At 36.8% G+C, this 13,559-nt stretch overlaps 1 protein-coding gene across 3 annotated transcripts in view; it reads left to right on the top strand.

The window, feature by feature from the left end:
* The window catches only part of PPFIA2 (PTPRF interacting protein alpha 2), a 278,624-nt gene that overhangs the window by 230,978 nt on the left and 34,087 nt on the right, over positions 1-13,559 (top strand). For all 3 annotated transcript variants that reach the window (XM_079303530.1, XM_079303529.1, XM_079303531.1), the window contains 7 exons: positions 1,423-1,558; positions 2,020-2,240; positions 4,649-4,886; positions 7,411-7,440; positions 8,320-8,450; positions 8,949-9,103; positions 13,390-13,483. In XM_079303530.1, coding sequence (XP_079159656.1) covers positions 1,423-1,558; positions 2,020-2,240; positions 4,649-4,886; positions 7,411-7,440; positions 8,320-8,450; positions 8,949-9,103; positions 13,390-13,483 — 1,005 coding nt within the window. The remainder of the gene's footprint in view (positions 1-1,422; positions 1,559-2,019; positions 2,241-4,648; positions 4,887-7,410; positions 7,441-8,319; positions 8,451-8,948; positions 9,104-13,389; positions 13,484-13,559) is intronic.

The raw sequence follows: 13,559 nt of genomic DNA, 5'->3' as shown, positions 1-13,559 counted from the left end.
CTTTCTGAATTTTTGTTTCCTTGAGAATGTGACTACAGGCACACAACACATTTTTCTTGAGTGCTTGCAGGGACACAGGCTACTGAGCTGCTTCAACAGCAGCTCTGGTTTTGGGCCAGCCATCCTTGGTGAGCAGCAGCTTTCCATGCTGGGTGGATGAATATCATTAGCTTGTGCTCTGTAAACAGGAGCTGATTAGCCCTTATCAAAGGGCTGTTTGAACTTGATAAGCTATCTAAATATCTTGGGAATTTAGCATTTTCTGCTAAGCAGTATGCTCTTCCTTATGTAACCTCATGAAGCTCCCAGCTCTCCCAGGGACAGCAAGGTCTGAGCATTTAATACTTCCCTTCTCAGCCTGTATTCAATTCTGCATTGGCTGGAGTTTCTGCTTTCAGGAAAATAATGAAGCTGATCAGTAGATTAATTTTTACAGCTAGAGAATGGAACCTAGACTGTTTCTTTTTTCCTGCTCACTTGCTTTACAACTGCCAAATATTATTGATTATGAGAACAAAGTTCTATTGAGATAATTACTGTATACAGAAGAAAAAAGTCACTGCCCTATGGGGCTTTTTTGTTACATTTCATTTTTTTACTGTGACCATGCTATTAATATATTTTTATGTGGAGATTGCTGGTATGTTAAGAAATGGAAATTGTTCAGGTCTCTACTTCTGTGGTTGAATTCTCAAATGGTGAATGGAGCCTTTGCTCTTCCACTTTGGTTTAATAGCCCATGGTTAGGATGCTTTTTATTTCATCATGCAGTGAACTTTTGGTGCTGCTGTTTGGCTAAGGACAAAGAGGTCAGGGACCACTGTTTGTAAAAAAGAAGTGATGCTAAAGTCATCCTGTATAAGCTTCACTGCAATATCCTAAGACTTGCCAGGCTATAGGAAAAATTGGGACTTAAAGCACTGAAAGTGTCATCAAATAAAGATTAGTAATTCCTAAACAATGTTAAATATCACAGGTCAGTTCACCAATATTTTCATAATGTAGAGCACAGACTTACAGCAGGAAAACTTTAATCAATATGCTCACTCATGAACATGTAACATGCTGAGAGTACCTCAGGCATATTTATGAATATACAGGATAATACATTCAGCTGCCAGTTCTAATTATCCTGATATGTGCTTTTCTTATTAAAGGTTTGGGTAATAAGTTTTTCTGTGCATAGCTTTCATTAAAAAAAAACCAGAGATTTTATTATTTGGTTTCTCCCTAAATTTTCTCATACAATTATTTCAATTTTTCACTTTTAAATTGCATTTTGTGATGTGGTTTTCACATTAATTATGTGACACATAAAGCTTTGCTTGAAAAAAGAAATCTGTGTTGCTGGACTGAAAATCATTGGATTGTTGTTGTTATTCCTATCACTCTCTCAGCCTACTTATGCAATTCTGTTTATAGACCTCATCTGGACACATCAACAGAGCTGAGGTACTCAGTGGGCTCTCTGGTTGATAGCCAGCCTGACTATCGGTCAACTAAAGTGATAAGGAGACCTAGGAGAGGCCGGATGGGAGTGCGCAGAGATGAACCAAAGGTCAATCCCCAGTTTCTTCTCATATATTTCCTGATAAAAGAATGTATTTGAGGCTTATGTTAAGTTTGTGGAGTTTTCTTCCAGGAAGCAAACAACAGCAGTAAAAACAACCCACCAAACAAGAACAACCCAGCCCAGAGAGCGAGGTTTTTTTCCATACCTGAAACTGTTCTACAAAATAACAGCAGAAATGGTGTTTAGACATCAAAGTTCAACATATTTGATTATTTGTCTTTCCAGAGTGTCTTTTTGTATACATTTTCCTTGTAGTAAGTGTATACCTAAATTACAAGTATGTGAAAATACTTTGTGCTATTTGTGGTAATATTGTGAGCATTAGTGGAGCACTAATAACCGAAGTAGTATTTTGAAGTGCTAGTTGCTTTCCTTTCCTGTACTTTTTGAAGTTTGGCTTTGCATTTCCTCTGACATAAGCCATGTATGTCCGAATTCTGGCTCAGGTGAAATCCCTTGGTGATCACGAGTGGAACAGGACGCAGCAGATGGGCGTTCTGAGCAGCCACCCGTTTGAAAGTGACACTGAGATGTCGGACATCGATGATGATGACAGAGAAACACTGTTCAGCTCCATGGACCTGCTGTCCCCAAGTGGCCATTCCGATGCCCAGACCCTGGCCATGATGCTTCAGGAGCAGCTGGATGCAATCAATAAAGAAATCAGGTGTGTAGCCTGAACCTGCTGCGATGCACTGACAGTTACAGCTTCAAGCTTCCTTTAGTGCTTGAGTTCAGGTGCCATTCATGGCATTAGGAAACGACTTGTTCATTTAGAGGATTGATAATGTGTCTGCTTTCCAGAGGAGAGTATTGATTGTGTGAAAATAACAACTGAGTCTTTCCTTCCTCACCATGGAAATTTCTTTCAAAAAACATTCCAAGTGAAGAAATGTTGGCCAGTTGAAGTAGGTTGGAGGAGACTAACACTTGGCAGATTTCACAGATCCTCTTTTCAAGATCTTTTTCACTGTTGTGTATGACTCTACCTTCTAGAGTCATAGGTAACAACCTCCTATCAGAAATATTTTATTTCAGTGCTCCTCATGTTTTCTTCTGGAAATTATCCCTGTATTAAATTTAATATAACCCATGTTTTCTAAGACATGGTTTTGATTTTCTCTGTAGACACAGAATATGATTCTTCATGCTCCAAGTTGGATTATAGTGTTTGGAAATGGGTAATGAATAGAATACATCTTAATAATATCTGTGCAAATTTAATGGAGTGGTAGAGACTCAAATGACATGTTTTAATTAAATAATTGTTATAAATGAAACAAAATTTTAAGCTTAAAGCATTCTTACATGTTTTTCACTAAGGGCAGCTTTGAAAAAAACTTGGTGTATGAAAAATATGGTCTCATTTGTGACTGTTTTCCTAGAAGGATATGAAGGAAACATTAGTAAATGTGTAAGGGACTTTCTGGTGATACTAGAAACAGAAATACTGTGGTTAGAAATGTAATCACAACAAGACAGACTGATTTGCCAAAAGATAATCATTCTCTGATCAAGGTAACTTTAAAGGGAGAACTCTGTTGTAATATATTGAATTTGAGTAATTTTTCTGTTCTGGGTAAAATATTTTATTATAAATCTAGAGCTTTGCATATTTTTGCTGTCCCAGAATGTGTTTGTTCAGATAGGATTAAACTGTTTTCTCAAACCTTTTCCCACACCTGTCAAGATGCAGAATCAAGGAGATATTTTGGTGTTGGGATGGTAAATCTCCTTAAAACAGTGTACATAAAATAAATTATCTGTATTTTCTGTTATTACAAAGAAATCTGCACTATGGCCAGTTCAGGAAGCTGTCGAAGCAATATTTATATTTGTTTTTAAACAGTACTAGTCTTTTGTCAGTATAAAAATATAGTAAAGGGTTTTCACAAGGAACAGTACTTGTAGGTGACATAGTGAGATATTTATTTGTGCCAACCTGAATCAGACTGCTGTTGCACTTAACCCAGGGTCTTGACTCAGACGTTAGGTAAAGTTTTGCCTCAAAAGGGAAGCAAGGGTGTACTTTTTATACAGCCATTTTTACTGGAAGTCTACTGAGAGTAGTTTATTTCCTCAGCTTAAATCTTATACTAAAGTATAGACTTTTATTATCATAGCAACTATTACTAAAGGACCAGGTTTGTAATTTTGTGATTTTTTAATATGGTTCAGGAAAATCATTCTAGAAGAATAGTCTTATAAACTGTACTGCATTTCATGTTTTCCTTTTTTTTTTTTCAATTGGCAAATACTATAAGGTTTTATCAAATGTTTTGAGATATCAGAAGAGATTAAAAATGTATTTTGCCTTATATTTGTTCTATTATACAAGATGATTCAGGATTTAGATTACTAAAATGAAAAACATTGTTATAATTCTGTTTTGAAATATTATTGGCATTTAAGAATCTACCCTGCATTATTTAAACCCTGCAAAAAAGAACTGTAGATGTTTTGTACAAATTCTGAAATGGATGTTAGGGAAGGAGATTTATCACAGCACAGGAGTTTTTAGGTTTCTATTTTCAGTATATTATGATTTTAATGAAACTCACTTGAAAATACAGGGCTTTAGAAACAGCTATCATTTTTGCATCAAATTGTAGGGGTAAAACAGACAATTTGTTTTGTTTGTTCTCCTGTTTTATTCATATGGATTATTTTAGCAATTCCCTTCTTAAAGGCCCAATTTCATTTGACTCTTAACTTTGTGATATGGCAAAAGATAATCAGATGAAGCCAACGTAAGCTTGGAATTAGTTATCTGTGGTAAATCGGATTGTTAAACCCCCTGCATGATTCCAGCTCCTTGCAAAGGAACCAGTATTCCTGAAATGTCATACATCAGTTGGCTGCATTCTTCAAACAGGCTTTGAGGATGGAGGAGTTGAGAAAAATATCTTGATAACTGGTGATTCGGAAAATAATGTTAGGAAAGGATATTGTTTAGTTATCTGTGATATTCAGCTTTGTTTGCTCTTACTTTCAAATCTCATTTGAAAGGAAATGGTTTCTAGTTTTGCTCTATGAAGAGACAAATACAAGAGAATTCTTCTTTTACTTGGCAAGGTTAATCCAAGAAGAGAAAGAGTCGACAGAATTGCGTGCTGAAGAGATAGAGAACAGAGTGGCCAGTGTGAGTCTGGAGGGCTTAAATCTAGCCAGAGTCCACCAAGGCACCTCCATCACTGGCTCAGTGACAGCATCATCACTTGCAAGCTCATCTCCTCCCAGCGGACACTCCACTCCCAAACTCACCCCTCGCAGTCCAGCCAGGGAGATGGACAGAATGGGCGTTATGACACTGGTGAGAAACCTTACGATGGCCCTGTTTGATGGCATATTTATTGTATTAAGTACTTAATATTTTCACAGTATGATTGAGTAATCTCTCTAATTCTTCATATCTTCAGCATCCATACAGAAAGCAAATTCTCTAGAATATGGACATTTGGTGTCTTTGGGCTTTCTTATAGTGGTTTTGAGCATTGCATGATTCTCTAGGGAGATAGTGATTGGATTACTGAAAGCCTTCAGCACACAGGCTGTGGAATTAATGAGAAACAAAACTGATCAGTGGAATTACTTGTACGTAAAAAATCTTTACTAAGGGGAAGTTTTTAAGTGACACATTTATTACACAATCGTCTGTGGAACTATTGCTGAGTTTAAACTTCCAAGAAATGTTTAGAAGACATTAAGACATTCTGCCACTTCCTATATGTGATCATTTGGATATACTTTTATATTTGGTATACTCTTTTATACTTGTATAACTTTTATGCATTCTTCATGACCATATATCATGCACAATGAAATAAGTTCTTTGGTTTCCAGCAATTCATTTAACTGATATATTTCAATATTACAAGTGGCTCACACATAGACATCAAGCCAGCATGAAATTACTGTGCAAATAATTTCTAACTTTACTGTATCTTTCAGGGCACATTCAAAAATGTCTGGTTCCATTTGGAAAGTGATTTAATTTTGATCCTAGACAAAAAGAAATAGTGCATCTGTCAAATATCTGAAGATAGTATGTGTCAACATATTTAGGATGTGCAACTTTGATCTGAGTGCAGTGTTCAGTGTTCAGTGTGAGCTACAAACCAGTTTGGAGTTGGGTGAATTAATCTCTTTAAACACTAGGAGAGAATCAAAGCAACCCTCTCTGCTGATCTCATACAGGGAATAGAATAGAATATGCATGCATTTTCTGTTTGATTTTCTCTGATAATGTCATCAATGTTCCCTTGTGGTCCATTCCTGGGAATAAGTAACACTGATGCCCCATAGAGCCCTTCCTAAGAGGAAAGGTTGCTAGGAGCAGCTGGAACTTAAACCTGGCTGTTCATTCTTCTCAGCTGGGAGTAGGAGCTTTTGCTGATGATCATCTAGTCAAGTATTCCATTTTCCTGGGAGCTGACAACTACTCATACCCATTTCTGCTCCTCTTGGTTTAGTATGGTGTTGCTGCTGTCTTGGGATCTGAGGTCAGCAGGCAGTTGTAACTTTGCCCCAGTTCCCAGTGCTAAACAGCAGAAATTAAAATATTGGTTGCACAGGTCATTGTGGAGGAGGTGAGTGTGCAGACTGCTGTTCTGCTGCCACCTACTTCACCAAAGCAGCACCCTCTCAAGTGCACAGTCTGGTTCCCTTTCCCCAACCATTCCAAGTACACAGTCTGGCTGCAGGTAAATGGCAATGGTTGAGCTGCCCAGTGCCAGCAGACACCTGCACTGCCTACTTGCTTGATTTCAAAACTGTAGCTTTGGGTCAGTAGGTTCATCAGATTCAAACATGAAATGACAGCATAGCCTCTGCAATTCAGGTTGCCATGGTCTCACTGGCATCCAGCTCTGACTGTGCTAAAACTCAGATGGATTTGTCTGTCTGACTTGCAGCTGAACTGTTGACTTACCATAAGCAGTAACATCCCCTCCATAGTGGGCTCTGCAGCACAGCCCACAGCTTTGCTCACCTTCATCAAACATTTCAGGACACTTCTGCCCTGCACTGTTTCAGCAGGAGTTGAGTGTTCAATATCACTTCCTTGCTGGCTGGGAACAGACACAAGTCTGTCAGACATCCTCTAATTGGAACTTTGCACTGGGAAGAGGTTTGTAGAAGTCTGATCTCTGGAGCTCAAATTGCCAAATGACCCTGTGTTGGTTGGCTGGAGAAGCAGGACTGCATAAGTTTCCACTCATGAGCCCAGGTCCATGCAGTAAATAAATTCTGCAGAATATCTTCATCTTCCTTAAATGAATGAGACATCTACAAAAAATAAAAATGCAAAAGGGGTTGAAAAAGACCCATTCAAGCAGTCTGCTGCTGCCAAGTAATACTGCAGAAGAGAAGTGATTATGTATTCATTTCCTGAAAATGCCTGTCATTTTTTCAAGCATGGTATTTGGTGATGGTATTTTGTGGTATTATTCGGTGGGGCACCAATATATTTGTAATATTTGATAAAACTTCTAAAAAAACCTCTGCTGGGGGTAATGAAAATATTTATATGAAAACTCAAAAATTGAATGTGCTACTTAGGCTTGAAATGTCCAATTCTTTGCTAGGTTTATGAAATTGAAGGAGAGTGTAACTAGGAAAAATACCCACAACTACTTTCCCAGAATGACATCTTTTTCAGGGGTTATTTTATGTTATTACATCGAGTGTATAATTAGTATATAATAAAGACAGTGATAAATTTATCTTTGCTTCTCACTTCATAATTGTGAGAACAACAAATGGGCAGCATTTTTTATGCTTCAATGATATTTATTAATTGTTATTTTTGTTGTTTCTGCTTTTATTACCAATCTAAGCCAAGTGACCTAAGGAAGCATCGGAGAAAGGTATGATACTGCAGTTTTTTCCAGTTTGGGAGAGCAAATTTGTCATATCCCTCTGCTAGTTAGATAAATAAATATTTGCTGGGGTCTGTTGCCAGCAACTGCATCACTTCCTCTCCTTTTCATTCAATGCCTGAACATAATCATTTTAATCCTATCTGGAACAGCTTCCAGGGGTCACAGCTAAGCCACAGAATCAAGGCCCACCACTGATATATTGGAGTGGCAGCCTCAACAGCACAAACTTAAAGGAATACTTAGTTTTAAAGAAGTATAGACACAAAAGAATTACCTTCAGATGTAATTTAGACATTCTTCTAACTGGAGGAACTAGAGACAGATTCCTTAAGATCTTCTGAAGCAATATAAAGTTGTTTACAGAACTGGCACTGAGGATGAAATGCCATGACAGAAGATAAACCATTTAAGATAAATCATTATCTGCTTTGAAAAAATTCCTTTTTGTCCATACTTGCTGTCAAGCATACTGACTATTCTATAACACACTGTGTAGAGAGTGGTCATGTTTATACCAGTATTCACCTTCTCTCTTAACTTAGTTAACCTGAATAATCCTGTTTTATGCAAGGAACCCACTTACAGCTAAGATTGTCTTCATGTTTAGACTTTCCCCAACCTCTTTAGCATAAAATGATGTTCCTCTACAAGCATAATCTCATTTCTTTTAAATATGTGTTTTAAGCTGCCATATTTAGGCAATTGTTTTTCCCAATAGCATATTTCAAAAAGAAAATAATAGAATTTGCTAAAAAAATTGCACTTGAAATCTTACATGCTTCAGTCCACTGAAAATTCCATGCATCATGTGTTTAAATGTTCTTGAAAAGCTAATGTGCTCTCATTGGAGTCTCTCTCCCCCAGATTGCAGTAGTTGAAGAAGATGGGCGTGAAGATAAAGCCACAATCAAGTGTGAAACTTCTCCTCCTCCAACACCCAGAGCCATCAGGATGACTCATACCCTTCCTTCTTCCTACCACAATGATGCCAGAAGGTAACATGTCTGTAATGTGGGGCATTATTTCACAGTTTACCAGATATTATTGTTTTCAAGTCGTATTGTTTAACTATTCCAAAATTATCTGATTTCTTCCCTGTTTCTCAAGTCATGAGAGAAAAAGATCTTACCCAGTATTTGTTGCAATGACCCTGAAAATGTTTATCGGTGCTAAAGTACATGCTGGTTCCTTCTGTTTTGAGGTACAGTTTTGATGACTAACAAATCCTAGAAATAAAATCAGAATGCTAACTACTGTAATTTTAATAAATTGATCTTAGCAAAGTAAAAATACTTATTTTCAGCCTTGCCTGACAGAAAGTGTGGTCTTCTGTCGCTCTATAGGGTGCCAAATAAAATAAAGATGTGATTGCTTCACTTATTGGGAGATCATTACTAAATTATAATCAATCCATTTATTTACGGAGCTGGTCAGAAGAAAATGAAATAATGTTGACATGTTATCTATTCTGTGTCTTTATTATCATTCTGCAGTAGTTTGCCTGCTTCCCTGGAGCCTGAAAGCATTGGTCTTGGCAGTGTCAGCAGCAGTCAGGACTCCCTGCACAAAGCTCCCAAGAAGAAAGGAATCAAGTCTTCAATAGGACGGTTGTTTGGTAAAAAAGAGAAGGCTCGACTTGGACAGCTCAGTAAGGATTTAGTGATAGCAAGCTAAGGTCACCATTTCACTGCCATTTTCCCATTTTTAATTTTGCTTTTTTTTTCTTTTTTCAGTTTCCAATTCACTCATTTTTCTGTTTTGCCTGGCACAACTTTGCCATTAAATTTCATTGTTTGGCACAACTTTCCCAATGAAATTTCGTTGTTATCAGCAATTATATTTGTCAGGAGTTTGCCATGACTAATATAAATGAGAGTTCAGGAACAAATTAGCAGAGTCATCTTCTTCACTGAACCTGGTGCTTCAATCATGAGTTGAATTAGGGTAGAAATGATGACACTGATTTTTTAAAATAACCACAAAAAGAGAAGTTAATAAGCAATAACTGGCTGTAAGTGGGGTACCTATGTCATACAGAAGATCTTGCAACTAAGTGTAGTTGCTATTCAGATTTCAGTGTGTCAGTAGATGCCCTCTAGTGCCTGTAGCTGAACATCCTGAGGATAACAATCTCCAGTTGTGCTGCTCACAGCAGTGCTTAGCTTTCTGCCTATTTCTTCTGCCCTTTTCCCTTCCTGAAACTATTTCATTCTATTTCATTCATGGAAAAAGTATTCCTCTGCCTATTTATAGAGGATATGTCTTTATGGACACATGACAACACAAGTATCAAATTGTAATAAGAGTGTTAATAAAATTGAACTACTGGCTCTTTCCTAGTCATGCAGATGTAAAATAATGCAAATTTGTGTGGCACTAAATTTTACTGCCATGGTGACCATGTCACACTTGTAAAAGAATTTTAAGGCCTTGCAGTAAATACTTAAGCAGCAAACATAAGCCTGAAATTAAAAGCCTGCATTTTATTACAATGTGTCCTTATCACAACTAGCAAACCCATTGCTAAAATAGTACAGAATTTTAAAAAAGATAGTACTATGGTTAAAGTATCAGAGTAAAACTGAAAAATGGAGTATTCTTCATTTGTACTCCAATCTTTCTCCTCTCTGCCTGTGAGAAACAAGTGTTCTTGAAAAAAAACCCTACCTAATTTCTAATTGCAATCTGAATTCCCCCTTTTTTTCACTATGGAAAGAATAAAACTGATTTATTCAGTCTTTTAAATGAGAATCTATAAATGACTCTGAAATACACCTGTATGCCACCATTTGCATTGATGGCTAATTTTATAACTTCAGACTGCATCTAAAGTTAGACTTTATTAATTCACATTTGCATTCCATATAACCCTTTTTATTGAAACTGGTGGTTTATGCACAAAAATCTATAATTTAAATTCTAACATAGAGGAAAAAGATGCAATTAAAATGTTGGTCTTCCCTGCAGTTCTTTGGAATGTGGACCAAAAATGAAATAACAGTTTCAAATACTATCTCAGGAGCAATGAAATCTGGCAAAGGATTAGTTTCCTAAACCCACTATGATTAATAATACATGCATAGAATTTGATAAAGTCCATTTGTAATTCCCCATACTAGGTCATGAAATTGCTGAAAGGTATTAGTGATTTACAATTATGTGAATTTTTTGTGACTTCCATTCCTTAATTCAAGAGCAAAATTTCAATACAATGCAGATTTTAATTAAGCAAACTAGGTTTACTAGCATGTATAAAATGAAGGTAGGTTAGACTGTTACCTATTCAAAAGGTAGGAGCAAAGTACTTTTCAGAAATTAAAAAGACATTAAGCAGCTGAATTACAGGTAGTTTTTTCTCATCTTAATTTTTAACATATCAAAAGAAAAGCATTTAATGAGTGGTCATTTTCGTTCAATGGCAGTATTATAAAATCATAGAATATCCTGAGTTGCAAGGGACAATGAAATTTTTGAAAGAGCAGTCGTGGTAGTACTTGACTCAGTTTCACAACAGATGTGTTATCTGTGCAGCTATATAATTAGGTGTTCTATTCATGGTGAGGTACTACATCACAGAAATTTACATAGCAAGTCCTATCACTACAGGCCTGCAAAATATTTGTATGGCTTTCATAGCCTAAATATATATTGCAAAATCAATTAAAAAATGTAATTAATTTCCTTGCTGAAATCAAATATTCTAATTTAATATATACATATGCTTCTTACACTTTTTAATATTGAAAATACCTTTTCTTCAAAAGCACATATACTCCTATTTAAGAGACAGTATTGAAACCTACAGACTTGTATTACTAAGTTCAATAGAGCTATGCTATTACCCAGAATATTTCCTTGTTCTGTGTTCCTTGCAAAACCCTGAAATTATTCCTTTTCAAGTCCTAAACTTGCCAGAATTTTGTTATATTATTGTTTAATTACTTTACTTTCTCTGCTGAACTGTTAGCATTATTGTTCCATAGCAGATTCATGCCTTAGGAGACCTTTTCTTGAATCGAGATTCAAGATTTCTAGATTCTTCAAGTTTTCTCTAAGTTTCTGGAGAAGGAAAAAGGAATGCTGCAGGGAGCTCAAGTGCATTTTTTTCCTTCTTTCCCTCTTTTCCAGTTTTCTCTCACTAGACAAACACCACATTAGACACTTTTGTATTCTTCTCATGTTACATTTTAAATATTCTAGACTCAAAAACAAATAATATATTCCAGGCATTTTAAGAGGTGCCCAAGCAAGCTCATCTGAATGGCAAATGGAGAAGTCAGCTTGTTAGGAAATATTTATTGTGGTCACATCCAATACAAGGTACCTTCAGTTATTTGAAAGCCAGATGTATTTGGAGAATGGAGAAATGCAGTATTCCCAAACTACTCTCCAACCTGTGATAAACCCTCATTGCACAGCACTCATCTCACCTCTATCCAACACACTGAGAGCTGCTCTCTGAAGAAAGGTGTGGCATTTTGACTGATTGCTGAATGAAAAATGCAATCCAGAGTGAGCAGAAAGCATTTAATGAGATTCTGTAAGACTTGGACAGCCAGATGAAGTAAAGAAAAATATGTGTTCATGTTTTCTGCATTTGCTAGATGTATTTGCATCATTCTTATTGCAGAATTAGTATCCTCTTTTAATAAAGTAAAAACCTGTCTAAACAAGTGTTAGAACAACACCTGCTTTAAAAGAACAGTTTAAACCCAAGCTTTTCTAAGTTTGTTATAGACATGATGCAGTAGTAGGTTTGGTTCTCACTTGCTTGAGGTGCATGTAAATCTGACTTGTAAAAGGCAGTGGTGCTATTTCAGTTCATAACATTTATGAATTAATTTATTATTAAAATCAACATAGAAGAACAGAAATATTTTACTTTATTTTTTACTTTTTGATTATGCCAGTGTCCACTATAGAGTTTGCTATCCATTAGCTGTGAGATAAGAAATAGCTATGTTCAAATGGAGTCAAGCACCAGCATTTTACCACGCTGTTGCCTTTTTTTCTTGTGCCAGTTCCCCACATTCTGAACTGGAGCACAGGAGGCAGCAGCCTTCAAAGAGTGCTGCAATGGCTCTGTGTGCACACACCAGTGGGAGTGAGGGGACAGTGCGTGGCCAGAGCCAGCAGACTGCACTGAGCTCCATGAGCAGGCTCCCTCTTCCTGAATCAGGGCAGTGATAAAGACAGACCATTTTACACTTCTGCACTAGGAAAGTCATGTCAGTGGCCATGTGGCTTGTGCCACTCATGCCCTTAGTTTATAAAATTGTTTTATTTTGGTCCACATATGCTTGCTTACTGCAAGCTTCCCTCATCACTCTGTAAGTTATTCAAGTTCCCTTGACTTTGACAAGATTTAGGTGCCTGCAAGACATCTCCAGGGAGATGTAGGAGGCTTTTTGCTTCTCTGACAGATTCTTTCTGTTGTCTCTGGGAGTTTGCAGGGATAATGACATCTAAGACTATGAAAGCAAAATGAGGACTTTAGCACCTACTGCATTAGGTGATTCTCTATTATGGCAACAGTAGAAAGACAGCTCTAGAGAATGCAATTTCACTTGTACATTTCTCAACTAAGATTAAAAATTGTGAGAAAATTGCTTACTTAGCACCACAAGACTGAGCCTTAGGAGGCAAATGAAAATAGGCAAAGGAGATAAGGTTGCTCTTGTCATACATTTCGGCTAAACACAAGGAGGGGAAAACATTTTTTTTTCCCTCTACAACTCTATCCCATGTTGTGAATTCTTGTCAGACTTTACTTCTGCAGGTGAAAGATGTCCACAAACACCAGATGTCACATCTTAAGGAAGCAAATATAGATGATGATGGTGGGTGGGAGGGGAATTGAAGGTTGAGGAGTGAAACAAAAGGAAGCAAGAGAAGGGAAAATATGGTGAGGGTTTTGTTTGTTTTATTTTCCAGGAGGTTACATGGAAACAGAGGCAGCAGCTCAGGAATCTCTGGGATTAGGAAAACTTGGAACACAAGCAGAAAAGGACAGAAGACTAAAGAAAAAGTGAGTACATTTTTAATGTGACATTTTGGCTGAAACTTGATTCAAATATCAATATTTTTTTTGTTTTACTCAAATG

Source organism: Erithacus rubecula (assembly GCF_903797595.1).
Source record: "Erithacus rubecula genome assembly, chromosome: 4".
Taxonomy (NCBI): Eukaryota; Metazoa; Chordata; class Aves; order Passeriformes; family Muscicapidae; genus Erithacus; species Erithacus rubecula.
This window is presented reverse-complemented; position numbering and strand designations above follow the sequence as displayed.